Here is a 17,112-nt window from a genome sequence, read left to right as displayed (position 1 = left end):
GCACACAAACACATGGGCCCAGCATGTTTTTTTGTTTGTTTGTTTGTTTTTGTTTTGTTTGTTTGTTTGTTTTTCCAGCATGATTTCTTAAGCCACTGGGTCTGGAACTTGAACTGCAGTCACCCATGTGTGAGTCCAGTGCCTTAACATGCTACCTGCTGGTCTCCAAATTCTCAATAAATTTTAAGTTATTTTGTCAGTAGTTTCTGAAACATCCATTCAATAGAAAATAGAGGACAAGGGATTGTAATGTGACCATTCTTCCTGGGGGGAGGGGGTGCTTTCTCCCTGTCTGTCTAACTCAAAAGTGCACATGATCTCTTGCAAATGAAAACAAAAAACAATGTCTATAAAAGGTACTTTTAAACTCATCCTGTTATCTTGATTCTGTTTGTGGACATTTGTGTTGGTTCCTTGTCTTAGCAATTGTGAATAATGTTGCAATAAACATAGATGTGCAAGCACTTTTCTAACTGAGCATTCTCTAGAGGACAAGGGATTGTACATATTTTACCATATTCCCACCAGCACTTATTATTATTATTATTATTTTTAATCTTAGCCATTTTGACTGGGGTTAGGTGGTATCTCATCATGTTTTGATCTGCATCTTCCTTATGATGAGGGATATTGAGCATTTTTTCAGTGCTTCTGTGTCTTCAAACCTCTTGGTTTCTACCATAGAGAGTGAACAGTCGGTGTATGTTAAGTGGAGACATACAATGTCTCTATTTCATAGCCTAGCTTGCTTCACTCAGCAGCAAATCTTTCATATTTGTCTATTTTCTATTGAATGCCATTCCATTTATGGTTTCATGGATTTGTTAATATGTATACTTCTATTTCTCCATTCTATTAGGATTTGATGTGGACATGCAAATGTGCCCAGCATATTTTTCAAACCATCAGGGGCCAAGATTCAACCTGTGCTACTGGCCATGTGGGATTCAGTTCCTTTAACCACTAGGCCATCGAACCGGCCCTATAGAAATTATTAATGTTTATGAAAATCAGAAACTTAGCAGGGGAAAGAAAGTGACCAATGACTCAGCCACAATAGTATCATCACTCTCTGGCTTCTCTAAAGTGTCCTCTGATGTTTCTCCACAGGGATTCAATTGTGCTGATATGCCAAGGTACTGTCCTAGAACTCACTAGTCATATCTTTTTTCTCTTGCCTTAGCCTTGAATTCCTCATCTGCAAAAGAAGTAGACTAGATTAGCTCTTTAAATTCTTGTCTCTAAAATTAGAATTCCATTTTGTATATTAACCCAGAAGGAAGAAGTAACAGTAACCACTGAGCCTATCATCAATAGCCTCAGTATTTGGCAGAAGGCCTCATGGGTAGGTCTCCCCAGGCTCCATTCATATAATTTGATGGCTAAGCCTAAGTTACACAGTCATTTTTTCCTGGACTATCTAGGCTACATTAGTAAGACTGAAACCTCCCCTAAGATTTAACCCCACAAATTTTAATAAATATATGACTTAGTAACTCTTTGGGGAAATCACTGTTTGTATAGCCTTTCAGTCTTTGTTTTGCAATCCTTAAATCCAACAAAACCTGTGATACAGGGAAGATGGGTTTGAAATTTTTCATGCAAGGAAAGCATTCCTGGAATTGAAGCAAAATTAGTTTCGGGAGGAAGTTTATTCTATTTTTATTCATTATGTGGAACACATGAGTATTTTACTTGGACCTATAAACTGAACCTTCCTCCCTGCTCCCCCTAAATCTGCATGCATGCACACAGATACATGATGCGTATTTCTAAAAGTCCTGGTCACTCCAAGAATTGCTGAGGGAAAGACATACCACAGACCTGAAGGCCCTGACCTAGACCAAGGGGCATGATTTACACTGTGGCAGTTTTGTGATGCTTGGACAACAGTTCAGCAAAATTCTTATAAATATGATTTGAATGTCATAAAAAGAAACATAATCTGCTGGCATTTATAAAACACAATCCTTTAACAGATACCAAAATCTGGCTTTCTAACTGGTTTCTCTTGTTGACTAAACACATACCCAGTTAATACTACAGTTATTTAATTGCCTCATTCAAATTTTTATAAACTTTTCTGTATCTTTTAAATTGTCATGACCTTTTCCTATTGTAACTGAACGACGTACCACCTGATAATTTTTGCAATGATATATACTCCTAGAATAAATTTTTGCAATGATATATACTCCTAGAATATATTTTCAACCTCTTGCAATTCAAAGTGTTCAGTTTTTTCTAGGTTGTTCATGTTATATCAACATACTATCCTAAGGCTTTAGATTCCATTCCTCTGTTTTTATTCTTTCCTAAGGTGAATATTTATATAATCTACAGTTTAGCAATCCTTCTTATTAACAAATTTCTCATGCATAGACTGTCAAAGAATTCACACCAGACAGAGTTCACTGTTGTTTCTGTATCAAGATGCATGTTACACAATTTTCTTTCCACCAACAGTTCCTGCTCTCTGGAGGATTTCTTAGCCCTTTCAGTTTTGACGATTTAAATATCTTTTTAAATTTATGTCAAAAGTGAATCACTGCTGGGAGCCAGCAGTTAGCGTAATGGCTATGTTGCTGGACTCCCACGTAGTCGACCGTGGTTCGTGTCCCGGACCCGGTGGCTTAAAACTCACGCCGGGCGCGTGTGCGTGCGTGCGCCCAAGATCCCGAGAGGAGAATGGAGGAGAAGGGATTGCGGCGTGACCATCCCCCCTGGGGGGTGATTTCTCGCTTTCTGTCTCTATGTCTCTCTCTGTCTATCTGGCGAGCGCACGCACCCTACAGTGAAAATCTCTCAAAAAAAAAAAAAAAAGTGAATCACTGCTGAATGAAGTTAACAATCCAATAGAATTTGGATTCCCTTTCTTTCTTCAGAAAGGGTAGGAAATTCTTCCAGTTTGACAATGTTTCAGTGATTATTTCTTCAAATATTTTTGTGCCCACCCATTCACCTTCATGGAATCCAATTACCCTAGGTTAGGTCACTAAAAGTTGTCTCAGAGCTCACTGATGATCCTTGCATTCATATTCTTTCTCTCTCTGGCATGATAGTCTCTAATACTAATGTCTTTAAGTTCATTTCATCTTTCTTTCTCCAATGTCTAATTTGCCATTAATCCTATCTGGTGCTTATTCTATCTCAGGTAGTATAATTATTTTTAAAAATATATTCCATTTCTTAACTTTTGAACAGATGAAATTAGTTATAATCAGGTTTAATGTCCTTTTTTCCTAATTGTACTACCTGCTCCAGCTCTGGGTCAATCTCAGCTGAAAGATTATTCATTTGAGCCTTTGAGACTTACAAATATGTTTTGTTAAGTGGGTCAAGAGCACAGTACTAAGCTTAGGGCTGATTCCTGAGACAAGGTCTTGTTGAGTATTCTACCTCGTTCTTCATGAATTATCACTTCCAGTCCATCTGGAGGCAACAGAAATAATTCTCAGCCCTGTGTGAACACTGTGAACACTAGGCACTGTTTACTCTAGTATGTTTAAATCATGCTGGGTAGTTTCCTCACATGCATGACTAGAACACTTTGCTAGATACTCAAGGGAAACCCTCTGAAGATCTCTAGGATTCTCTCTGTGAATTCTCTGTTTCTCTGGTCCTATGAACTCTAGTGCCTTGGTCTTCTTGACTCTGAGCTCCAACTCCTCAATACAGAAAGTCTATCAGGTTCTACACAGGCTAGTTACTCACTATTACAGAGTGAGCTGGGGCAATCAGATTTCATCTCATTTGTTTCTCATCTCGCAGGGTAGGCCGTCCTTTGTTGCTATGATATCACTTTCTTGAAAACTATTGTATATTTCATTTCTTTTTTAAAATTTTTTTAAAAAATTTTTATTTGATGTGGGGGGGCAGTTACAGTTATTATATCTTGACCAAAATCAAAAGTCCTCACTCATTCTTACAATCACTGCCCTATTTTGAGCATCTTCAGTCTTTCTTTCTCCACTGACATTGACCCTTATTTGTCTACCAGCGTGCTTAATGAGATCGTTTCTTATAAAAACAAATTCTCTTAACTCAGTTTTTTCTTTTTATCTGTATCTTCCTGGGGAGGGGGGGGAAACAGTCCATATGGAGGCCAGTCAGGTGATGCGCTAGTTAAGGCAGCTGAATCCCACATGGCCAACTGTGTGGTTTGAGTCCCAGATCTGGCAGTTTACAAAATATGCCAGATGTATGTTTGTGCATTCTCCTGTGAGGAGACAGGAGGAGAAGGCTTTGTTGTTTGTTTGTTTGTTTGTTTTTATTATTATTTAACTTTGGGACCAGCAGTTGGCATAATGGCTATGTCACCGGATTCCCATGTAGTCAACCACGGTTTGAGTCCCGGACCTGGTGGCTTAAACTCACGCCAGGCATGTGTGCGTGCGTGTCCAAGATCCCGAGAGGAGAATGGAGATGAAGGGACTGTGGTGTGGTGATACCCCATGGGAGAGGGGGTGTGATTTCTCGCTTTCTGTCTCTCTGTTTCTCTCTCTGTCTTTCTGGTGAACACATGCGCTCTATAGCAAAAACCTCTCCAAAAAAAAAAAGTATTATTTAACCTCATTTTAATTTGACCAGAGAGGAACAGAGTAAGAGAGAGAAAGAAAGTAAGAAAGCAAGGTGCCTTGTATGGGACTTGAACCAAGGTCAACCATGTGGGACCCCAGCACTCTTAACCACCATACCACCTGCCAGCTATGGAGGAGAGGGTTTTGTGGCAATGGCCATTTCCTCTGGGAGTTAATTTCTTACTTCCTTTCTTTCTCTTTCTGTCTCCCTCTGTCTCTGGTGCATTCACACATCCTATAGCAAAACAAACCAAAAGTAAAAATTAAAAAAGGATGGTCTATACACTATCTTAGAGAAAAGATCAAAGAATGAAAAAAATAATCTGTATCTCATTCCCTTCACTTGTTCACCATCTCCTCTACTATGGTTTAAGTATGTCTGCCAAAATCTCAAATTTTATGTGCTAAAAGCTGATGATTACAATATTAAGAGGAAACTTAATCCATCTACGAGATTAAATGATAGAACCTTTGGGAGCTGATTAAGATTAAGCAAAGTCATCAGAGTGGGCCCCCACAAGTGACTCCTGGTCATTATTTAAGGGCAGAGAGAGATACAGAGACAAGTACAATGTGTTTGCTCTCATTCTCCTGTCATGTCCCACCTCAGAATTCTGCAGGGAGTCCCCAGAAATAAGAAGACCTTTATAAGATAAGGCTCTATGACCTTGGATCTCCAAATCTATGAGCTAAATAAGCCTCTATGTTTATCAATTGCCCAGACTTGAATATTTCTGTTATTAGCAAAGGTGAATGTACTAAAATACCTTCAGTTCTCAGGTTGGTTTCTACCCCAATACTCTACTGAAACTGTTCTACTATTGGTCTCATCATGTCCAATGCTACTTTCTCAGACTTTAGACATAGGTCTATAATATTAGACTCTGGTTCTTTTGATCTCTTGCCCACGTTCACTGTGCATAAATCACCTGGTCTAGATTGTTTGTCAAATACAGATGCTGAAATGTAAGCTCTAAAGGGAAAAGACATTTTCTGTTTTGTTAAATGATACATCCCCATAGCCTAAATCAGTGGCACTCACATAAAAAGCATTAAGTAAACATGGAATGAATGAATGAAATACAGTTGGAACTTAGTGCCCTATTCCTTTTCTTGACCTCCTATCCTTGACAATCTCTTCCAAACTCACAATTGAGTTGCCTCTTAAGTCTCTCTTTCTATATCTGAAATCTCTCTAGGCTGTTTTTTTTGTTTTGTTTTGTTTTTTTTTGCATTTGGACCATTACTGAACAAACCGAAGACAGCACTTCAAAGTTAGCATGTCCAAACTTAATTCATCATCATCATCATCATTATTATTTTTAAAGAGAGTCTTGATGGGGCCAGCAGGTGGCATGGTGGTTGGGGATGCTGGACTCCCACATGGCTGACTGTGGTTCGAGTCCCGGACCTGATGGCTTGCTTTCTCTCTCTTGCTCACTCTGTCTCTCCCTGGTCAAATTAAAATAAATAAATAATTAACTAATGAAATAAAATAAAATAAAAAAAAGAGAATCTTGCTTATATCAAGATCTTACTGCTTGGGTCCTCCTGAGTTGCTGGGATTATGGGCACATACCATTCCTGATGGCCTTTAGTTCGGACCATCCTGCTGGCCTTTAGTTTGGACCAACAATCAAACCCAGGCCTCAAATGTGGTCCAGCCTGAGGAGCACATCATTTTAGCAACACATACCACCAGAGTTGGGCCCTAAACTTACTCTTATCTTAAAACTGCCTGTCATATTTTCCGTTTCTTTTTATAACTCACCCAAACACCAAGCTAGAAACAGTCATGTTGATTTTTTGCTCTTCCTTTCCTCATTATTACCTAATAAGATTGTCGGTTTTTTTTTTTTTTTTTTTGCTATAGGGCGCGTGCGCTCGCCAGACAGAGAGAGACAGAGAGACAGAAAGCGAGAAATCAACCCCCAGGAGGGATGGTCACGCTGCAATCCCTTTTCCTCCATTCTCCTCTCGGGATCTTGGGCACGCACGCACACGCGCCCGGCGTGAGTTCTAAGCCACTGGGTCCGGGACACGAACCGCGGTCAACTACGTGGGAGTCCAGCGACATAGCCATTACGCTAACTGCTGGTTCCCAAGATTGTCACTTTTTAAAAAGAATTATTTAAATTTTATTTATTATTATTATTTTAATTTGCTATAAGACATGTGTGTTCACCAGAGAGAGAGAGAGAGAGGGAAAGTGAGAAAGCGAGCTGCCAGATCCAGGACTCAAAGTGTGGTTGGCCATGTGAGTGTCCAGTGCTTTAAACACCACATGACCTGCTCGCCCCATGATCACTTTTACAGTATCAATCACATTCCCACAATTATTGTCCCTACTAGATCACTTCCTACATATGAGGTCTTTACCAACAGCCTTCCTAGTCTGTGGCCTTGGATCCCAATAGATCCTATCAGGGTGTCTGGAAAGACATGACATATTTTTCCATGCAAAAATGCATCATAACTTTCCAAACAGCCCAATACTTCGCTGCAGCCTATGCCTTGAACCAATGAAACTACTAACTTTTCTCTATCCTTACTCTTCTCATCTCCTTCCTCAAATCCTACCCATCACATGAGGTCCTATTCAAATGTAACCTTCACTCAAGCTTTCTTTGAGTACCCCATTAGAAATGGTCACACTAGGGGCCAGCAGCTGGCGTGGTGGTTAAAGGCTCTGGATTTCCACATGGCTGACCACGGGTCTAGTCCCAGACCTGGCAGCTTGCTTTCTCACTTTCCCTTTCTCTCTCTCTCTATCTCTCTCTGGTCAAATTAAATAAATAATAATAACAAATGGAATTAAATAAATAAGTAAATCTTTAAAAAAAAAAAGAAATGGTCACACTCTTTTTCAACTTTTTTAGTTATACTTCAAAAGTATAGCATGTTACATTTTATGTTGGCACAGGGCCTAGCATAAGCCAAGGGACTTCAAAAAGTTTGTAGAAAACTATAAGTAAAGAACAAGCTACTTTTGGTATAAATTAATTTTTAAAAAACATGTAAAACATTTTCATAATATACATTTCCCATTAATTATTTGAAGAATTCCTCATTTAACATTCAGTAAATATAAACTGTTTTTATCATTGAACAAACTTATCTTCCTAATCTGGCTGTAAACTCCTTGATGGCAGAGATTCCTAAAGAGTTATTCAAAGAAGGCTTTTTCTGGGCTCAGGATAACAATAATTCATTAAAGCATGATATCCAAAGTGTTGGCCAACTTAATAGCTAATCCACCAGAAAATCATCTAGCACACAATGTTATTATTGTTTCCAATAAAAGAAAACATACTATTTAAAAATTTAATATAAACAAGGACCAGCAGTTGATGTAATGGCTATGTCACTGAACTCCCATGTAGTCGACCACAGTTCGAGTCCAGGACCCGGTGGCTTAAGCACACACTGGGCACATGTGCGTGCATGTCCAAGATCTCGAGAGGAGAATGGAGAAAGGATTGCAGCCATCCACCCTGGGGGGGATTTCTTACCTTCTGTCTCTCTGTCTCTCTCTGTCTTTCTGGCAAGTGCATGCACCTTATAGCAAAAACCTCTCAAAAAAATTTAATATAACCAAATATAAAACCTACTGTAATTTATAATACTGAATTATAAAACATTACTTACAGGTAATTTCTTATAACTCAAAATTGCTCTTCTAGCAATAGTTATAGGAGATAACAGATATGGAAAGTATATTTTATGTTACTCACACATATTTTAGGAGTTGTTTGACTTTAAAAGTTATTAAGCTAATAAAGCTTATATAACTTCATAAACATTCCCCAAAAGATATCCACAATTTTACAAATGACCAGTGAGAATATACTCTCAGCAGAAATTCTAAGTCTTGGATACAACTAAACTTCAATTAATGGCCTGAACTGACATCCTACCTGGGTCACTAACTATGTAACATAATCATGCCACCATACCTTTGATCATCAGATGATTTAAAAATGAATATGATAAAAGACCCTTATCTGTCATGTAAAGCTGCTATGAGGTTCCTAGAAAACAGATTCTGTAAATACGATATAGATTCACTTTATTTGCTTACCCATTCAACAAACATCTGTACCTATGCCCATCCTTGTGCCAAGGTCTGAGACAAGGTCAAATAAGATGCTCTCCGGTTCATCTTGCAACCCAGGAGGAGACAGACATGTAAACAAAGCAGTGTTCCACATTAAATGGTGGAAAAAAGGACACCATTCAATGGAACAGGAGGAAGTACTCAGTTCTGACTGAAGGAAAAGGAAGCTGGCTACCAATGGCTTCATACAAAGAGTCTACATCTGAACTCTGCTTGCCTTTCTGGTCTCACCCTTCATTTTTTCCTTTAATTGAGCTATGTCTGTTTCTTTTTAGTTCAGTTTTCTATCTACGTTTCTAAAATGTGAAAAGCTCTCAAAACCCACACTTTTTTTTTTTTCCTAATCTACTAGGTTGTTGGGAAAGTCATGAACTATTTTTCTATGCAAAAATGCATCATGACTTTCCCGATAATACTGATGGTAAAACCTCACCTGAACTGATAAAAGGTACTTCATCGTCAATATTTTTTCTACTTGTTAGAAGATGCTAGTGAATGATCACATCAGTCACTGTCACAGGGTTTCAGTCATCCTTGGCTGTTCTCTCTCTCACCCTCCAAACCTACTGGTCACCAAGCCCTGTCAGTCCTAACCCTCACAAATGTATGCTATCTATTCCCTCCTCGCTATCCCTCCTGTCACATCCATGGTCAAGGCCTTCACTCTCTCACCCAACAGCATTAGAATTACCTTATTCTAACAGTACTCCTCAGAATTCAGCCTCCACATCATGGTCTGCTTGGTCCTTTTCTAAAAGACATCTGACCATGTAGTTTCCTTGCTTAAAATATTCTGATGTCTCCACACTGTCTGCAGGAAAAGCTCAACTTCTTGAGCATAGGGCCGTAGGCTTGCCAAGATCCAGCTACCATCTATCTCTTAGAGTTTGTTTCCTGCACTCTACGCAACAGTTACTACAGCCACACATGAATGTGTTTCCCATGAGCGTCCATCTGTTTCACGCCCCTCTGCCTTCATATAAGCTGTCCCTCTGCCTCCACATGCTCTTTCTTCTCCCTCTTTCTTGAATGTTCACTCTCTTCTCTTGCTTATCTGTTAGGATTACCTATCAACCTCAGATCCAATGGAGGAAAATACCTCATTACGCATCCTTTCCGTCCCCCATTCCAGTCAACAGTGATCATACACCTACTTTGTGTATTTCTACATAGAAATGTAATGTCTACTCAGAAGACTGAGTCTCCTGGCACACCAGGGTCATTACCTATTCCTAATATGTAACACTGGACTTAGCACATAGTAGGTGCTCAATTAAAGCACCTGAAAATAAAAAGATATTCTCAATACTTTCAACATTCCCAGACTACGTTTTGCTCTATTCCTTCATTTCAGTTCTCCTCCCATGGTAGCTCTATTTTTTACCACCCAAAACCATTTTCCATTATTTTCTCTAATTTATACTCTTCTTTCCTGCTTCATTACCATAAGAGAAGGAGAAAGAATTTGGGAAATGGCAAAAGCCCTACAAGGCCAGCTGGTGGCATGGTGGTTAAGGTGGCTATATCCTATATGGCCAACTGAGTGGTTAAGAGTCCTGGACCTGATGGCTTGAAAAATATGCCAGGCATGGGACCAGCAGTTAGCATAATGGCTAAGTCACTGGACTCCCACGTAGTCGACTGCGGTTCGAGTCTCGGACCCAGTGGCTTAAACTCACGCTGGGCGCGTGTGCGTGCGTGCCCAAGATCCCGAGAGGAGAATGGAGGAGAAGGGATTGCGGCATGGCCATCCCCCCAGGGGGTAATTTCTCGCTTTCTGTCTCTCTGTCTGTCTCTGTCTGTCTGGCAAGCGCAAAAACCTCTCCAAAAAAAAAATAAAAAAACATGCCAGGCATGTGTGCGTGCATGGCCAAAATCCTGAGAGGAGAATGGGGAGAAAGAATTATGTAGTTAACCCCCCAAAGGGTAGTGATTTCTTACTTTTTCTCTCTCTTTCTCCAGTGAGTACACACACCTTAGAGCAAAAACTGAAAACAAAATAAAAGCCAACTAGAATTTTTCAACCTCAGCACTAAGAACATTTTGGTCACATAACACTTTGCTGGGGGGACAGGGGTGGTGAAGTGGTTGTCCCGAGTACTGCAGAATGTTTAATAGTATCACTGGTCTCTGTACCTACAAGAAACCAGCAGCAGCCTCTCCCACTGCAATAGCTTAAAAACATTCAGACATTGCCGAATGTCACCTGAGGGGGTAAACACCTCTTCTGACTGAGTATCCCTTCCCTAAACTGACTTTTCTTGGACAAAACGCTTACTAGCATCACTGGCCTCTACCCATAAGAAGCCAGTAGCAGCCTCCTCCATTTTGACAGCTCTAAAAACCTGAAGATAATGCCAAGCATCTCCTTGGGAGCAAAAATCTGTCGTAACTGAAAAGTGCTGCCCTGAACTGACTTTTCTTAGAGAACAGAGGTGTCAACATGGCAAAGGTGATCAATAGTCTCCTGTGCTGACCATCCGCCAGGTGAAAGATGAGGAGGGAAGTTGATTTGGACTACATCAGGTAATACTGTTTAGGGAGTATGTAATTGACAAAAGTAGGCTGGAGTGACACTCAAGGGAGGATAGCATTCAAGGGACCTGAGATGAATTCACTTCTTTGCAGTACCAGAGTTCCAGACTTTAGGACTAGGTTGTATTAATATTTTTCAGAGCTTGATTTATTCAGTGCCTCTAAAATGACCAGGTAGAGAAATACAGGATGCAAAACAAATTAATGCTATTAAACCCTCTTCAAATCTTTTTTAAAAGAGACATTTAAAATTAAAGAAACCGACTGAAACATTAAGGCACAAATGGGGGTGGAAAAGGAAGAGAAGGGTTGGGGAAGGAAGGGTTGAGGCAGAGAAAGGAAAAGGAAGGAAAGTGGGGCGACGGGGGTTGAAGAGGAATTGCGCCGATATAATAGTACAGGAAACTACACTGTGGATAGCAAATAGAAAGGGCTAGAACCTTGGCTTGGTACCCACCGGTGGTCGACACAACGTTCTCGGGGCTTTCGCTGCAGAGCTTTGACAACAAACTGGTCTTGCCAGAACCGGTGAGACCTATGCAAACCAGGTCATATTCTGGTCGTGCCGGTGGTGGTCCCTTGCAGCAAAGTGCTCTAAAACACTGCCGAGAGAAAAGAGAAGCATGGTTCTTATAAACACGATAAAACTAGGAAACAAATCTTAGGAACATTTAAAACTACTGAGTGAATATTTAGGAGTGACTTAATATCCTACTAATCATAAAAAGGAAAATGGTAACTTTAACGTGAGAACACCTGTGAAGGTCCCCACCTTAACCAAGTAACCGGGCATCTACCCCACACCTCCCTCCGCATGGTCGCAGGTGCTGTGCGTGCGCCGTGACGTCATCACGCAGCGCTCCCCTCCCCAGCGCGGACCTGAATCCAAGCCCCAGCGGAACTGGTGAAGCCGCTCCCAAAAGCATCTGGAAGACAACTGGGCCATTTCCTCTAAAAGATCAGTGTCTTAAACCACAAAGAAAGACTTCTTTCACTGTTCCAAGGTTAAAGAAGATTAAAACGACATAATAATGCAAAGCAATGCATCTTGGTTTGAATCCTGAATCAGGAGGAAAAAACGGCCATCAATGACATTTTTGGCACATGAGATGAGGGCTAAACACCGAGAGTACGAGATAATGGTGCTGCATAAAGTTAAATTCTTAAATTCAATCACTGCACTGTTTTGATTTTGAAAGAATTATTTTATTTCACTTTGTTTATATATTTTAATTTGACCAGAGAGGGGGAGACAGTGAGTAAGAGAGAAGGAAAGTGAAAAAGCAAGCCACTAGGTCCAGGACTGGAAACACCGTCAGCCATGTGGGAGACCAGCCCTCTTAACCACACCACACCACCTGCCAGCCCTTGTACTGTGGTTTTTATAAAAAGAAAAAAAAAATGAAAAATTAAAAAAAATATTGGTGAAAAGCTTGCTTTTTTTGGTAAAAGTATGTTTATTTCTTACATGAGAGAGGGAGACAAAGACGTAGACAACCTCAACATGACTTTACACCCTGACCCAACTCCTGACCTCAGCTAGTCAGGATCACTGGCATGCACGCACACCTGGCTGCACAGAGAAACAGTGGGATGTAAACCCGAACTCCCTCCCCCACGGTTGCAACATCCGGAGGCACTGCGGACCACTGCATTACTACTGCAGCATTGCGGCTGGCCCCAGAAGTGAAAGGTTTTAAATGTCTGCAATTAACTGCCTCAGAAAAATTTTAAATCTCTATCTCAGTCTCTATCTCCATCTGGTGAGCAGTGTGATAAAGTGAACATGGCAAAATGTCAGTGACAGGTTAATCCAAGTGAGGAGTCTAGGGAAGTCTTACAAGAGTTATAGTCTTATAACTCTCTGACATCACTTCAAAATGGAGATTTTTCTTTTCTTAAGAGATTTTTTTGCTGTAGGGTGCTTGTGCTCACCAGGGACACAGACACAGAGAGAGAAAAAGTGAGAAACCACCTCTTCGATGGGATGGCCACACTGCAATCCCTTCTCCATTTTTCTCAGGAGTTTTGGCACACATACACCTGACATGAGATTTGTGCAGCCATATCCAAGACTCGAACCATGGTTAGCCATGTGTGAGTACAATACTTTAACCACTATACCACCTGCTGCCTCCTGCCCCACATAGAAAGATTTTTAAAATCACTAAATAGAGCCAACAGGTGGTAAGGCAGTCAAAATGCTGGATCCCACATGGCCGACCCTGAAGTTCAAATCCAGACCTAGTGGCTTGAAATATATGCCAGACGTGTACCCAAAACACTCAGAGGAAAATGGAGGAGAGGGACTTACAGCATAGCCATCTCCCCTGGGGCATGATTTCTCACTTTCCTTTTTTTTTTTTTGTTTTTGGAGAGATTTTCACTATAGGGCGCATGTGCTCGCCAGACAGAGAGAGAGAGACATAGAGGCAGAAAGCGAGAAATCACTCCCCAGGGGGGATGGTCACGCCGCAGTCCCTTCTCCTCTATTCTCCTCTCGGGATCTTGGGCATGCACGCATATGCGCCTGACGTAAGTTTTAAGCCACTGGGTCCAGGACGCGAACCATGGTCAACTACGTGGGAGTCCAGCGACATAGCCATTGCGCTAACTACTGGTTCCCTCACTTTCCTCTCTCTCCTCTCTCTGTCTCTAACTTTCTCTCTCCAATGAGCACACACATCCCTTATGGCAAAAAAACTTAAAAACAAAACAAAAAAATCACTAAATAGTCCCTGTACACATACTGCCTTCTTAGCCTTTGCTAAATTATGTTCCAGCTCAACTGACCTCAGGATATTATGAACTGCAATGCTCTGTAAGAATTAAATACAAAGGGACTTGGGGGAAAGGATATCATTCATACAGTTTTTGATCATTCTACTTATCCCCCATACATTTACTAGGGACCAACTATGTGCCAGCTTGTAGAGCCTGAAATATTTAGGCCCCGAATGATTCACGACAGAGAGAAAGAGGGCGAGGGGGAGGCAAAGAAGGAAGGAAGCAAATCTACTCACTTCTGGGTCATCTGGAAACCATGAGAGAAGAGACCTATAAAAAAGCCTGTGTTGATTCTTCTTACCAAGATAAAATCTAAGTCCTAATTGGCTGCCATACTCTCATAAATCAGGCTTGATGATTTCTCTCCCTCATTTCTCATATCTATTCAACCGGTCTGGTCCATATAACCACTGAAATAGGTCTAGAATCTGTCCATTTCTTTCCAAGCCAGGCAGTTGTCACCTGGACCTTAACATCTTCTCATGGGTGCCAGCATAATTACTCTTGCCCTATTTACCACACAGCAGCCACTATGATTGCTTTTAAGAAAAAAAAAAAAAATCAGATCATATCTACTTAAATCAATGCAGTGATTTTCCTCTATACTTGGGCCTAAACCCTTCTCATAATCTACAAAGTCCTCTACGACCTGCTCCAGTCAACCCCCAGTCTCATCACCCTCTCCCACCCCATTCCAGCCATGCTGAACCTCTCTCACTTCCAGACACTGTTCTCTCTTCCCCAAACTCTTGACTAAGTCAACCCCTTACTAATTTTTAGCTCTCAGCTTAATCCCTCTTTCCCCAGGGCAGTCTACGCCGATACTAAGACTGTGTTGGTAATTTGTGTCAAGCTGTCATAGCACTTTCTGAATTCTTCACACAGATGATGACAGTTCCCTGTCATCAGACTGTGGGAACCATGTCTGTCCATCCTCATCTCAGTAACTCTAGTGCCTGGCACAGAACATGGCACAGACTCTATCCTTAAAACAAAATTGTTTAATTGTTCAATTTCACCTAAGGAAATAAAAAGAGAACATAAAAGGTAATAAAACCCAATGATTTATGCTCTCACTAGGCCACCCACACTTCAAAAAAATAATGTCAAAATAGTAGAAACCCTTGACTTTTTCTCTTCACTTCAGTGCCAGAAGTTATTCAAGTTCCCAAAAAAGTAGTTCTGATGTACAGGATCTACTTTCTTGGTAGATTATAGCTTCTTTTTGTCCTAAATTCACTTTTTCTTATTTTTTTTAAGAGGCTCTGCCTACTTCTGGTAAACAGTTCAATGATCCATATTCTTCATGGGTTTATTAAATTCTAATCACATTTTCTCTCAGTCTTTTCAAGCCAGAAGAGTCCTAATTATTTCAGTCTGCCTTCATATAGCAACCCCTCCTGCTCCTTCATCATATTAGTTGCTCTTCTTTGGCCCTGCTTTAGTTCCATTATGCCTTCTCCTTCAAAATTAATGACCACAGCTATAAACAGCCTTTTAGATGCCAACACATCCCATCCCAGATTTGATCAAGACTCGCTGATAGTGTCTGGTATTTTGCAAACGTTTTTCCATGAAAAAGCAAGCCTTCCAGACTCATGATGAGAGATTTTCTCATAGACAAGTTTATATGTGTGCATGCGGGCACGCGCATGCGTGTGTGTGTGTGTGTGTGTGTGTGTGTGTGTGAATGTACTTTCTCAAAGATGGCCACGAGCTAGCAGCTGTTCTCATTGAGGAGAGGTCTGCCTTGTTTGGCTGTCACAAAGAAACACTGGTCATACAGTTTCTCTCATTGGGCTGCTTTGGTTTTATTGGGAAAGTGGGAAGAGATGTTATTCTTGCTGTGGAGACCCCCATTCTCACTGAGCTCCTCTGCTGGGATTTCTCCATATGACCTCCTGGAGAGGGACTAGTCCAACTACCCTGGTCTGAACAATGGTAAAGTTCCAATACATAGTGAAATTGCATGTGACTGACTGCTATTGTACCCTGTTTAAATTTATCCATATACCAGGATCAGCAGTTGGCATAATGGCTATGTCGCTGAACTCCCATGTAGTCAACCATGGTGAGAGTTTTGGACCCGGTGGCTTAAACTCACGCTGGGCGCATGTGTGTGCGTGCCCAAGGTTCCGAGATGAAAATGAAGGAGAAGGGATTGCGGCATGGCCATCCCCGCTGGGGGGTGATTTCTCGCTTTCTATCTCTTTATCTCTCTCTGTCTGGTGATCGCATGTGCCCTATAGCAAAAACCTCTCAAAAAAAAAATTATCCATATACCAATACCACTCAATATACCATGGCCAGAAGTTCCGTAATTTCATCTTCAGTTGTTTTTGTTTTGTTTTGTTTTTAATTCAGAGTGCAGGAGCCAGTTAGTGGTGCAGTGGTAATAATGTGATGCTCTGTAAAGCTGATCCACATGGGTATGTTCCAGGTCCATGCCCAGAGGAAACCTCCCTGAATATGTCAAGTGCATGCATACCCATGATCTGGGGTTGGCTGAGGCTAGAGGTAGATCTAAGCATCAAGACCCTGTTGGAGGTGTTTGTTCTCGTCCCCCCCCCAAAATAAAATTTTTTTTAAAGTCCAGAGTATAAAAATTTTGTAGCCAAGCCCGTTGATAGCTATATCATTTGCCAATTTATTCGAAGTCACATCATATACTTCTGACATAAAAGACAATTTAGCGATGAACTTACACTCTCTTTTCTCTTCCCTCCCCCTGTATTCTTCCTAGTAAAATCATCTCTACTCCCTTGGTTTTAATCGTACAGAATGTAAAGACACCCAACATGCTATCTCCCCCCATACACTCCATCTCTTTCTTGAACCCAAGCTCAGTAGTTCTAATTGTACTGTAAGAACTCAGACTAAATCTGAATAAAACAAAAGCCTCCCTCTCAAACTACAGGCTATGAAAATAAGGTATTTTGGAACATAAAGGCTAGAATGACAGATATAAAGCAGAACCTTAGAAATAAATCATAGAATCTTAGAAATAAATATGTACTAAAAATAAATAAGCAAATAAATCTTATTATTGATAGGAACAGTGTCAGATATTGAGCCAAATAAAATAAAACTCTT

At 40.7% G+C, this 17,112-nt stretch overlaps 1 protein-coding gene across 3 annotated transcripts in view; it reads right to left on the bottom strand.

Annotated features, from left to right (window-relative positions):
* The window catches only part of ARL15 (ARF like GTPase 15), a 494,530-nt gene that overhangs the window by 305,042 nt on the left and 172,376 nt on the right, over positions 1 to 17,112 (bottom strand). For all 3 annotated transcript variants that reach the window (XM_006149015.3, XM_006149014.3, XM_027772066.1), the window contains exon 2: positions 11,690 to 11,834. In XM_006149015.3, the coding sequence (XP_006149077.1) occupies positions 11,690 to 11,834 (145 nt within the window). The remainder of the gene's footprint in view (positions 1 to 11,689; positions 11,835 to 17,112) is intronic.

This window comes from Tupaia chinensis, unplaced genomic scaffold (assembly GCF_000334495.1).
Source record: "Tupaia chinensis unplaced genomic scaffold, TupChi_1.0 Scaffold000251_1, whole genome shotgun sequence".
Classification (NCBI taxonomy): Eukaryota; Metazoa; Chordata; class Mammalia; order Scandentia; family Tupaiidae; genus Tupaia; species Tupaia belangeri.
This window is presented reverse-complemented; position numbering and strand designations above follow the sequence as displayed.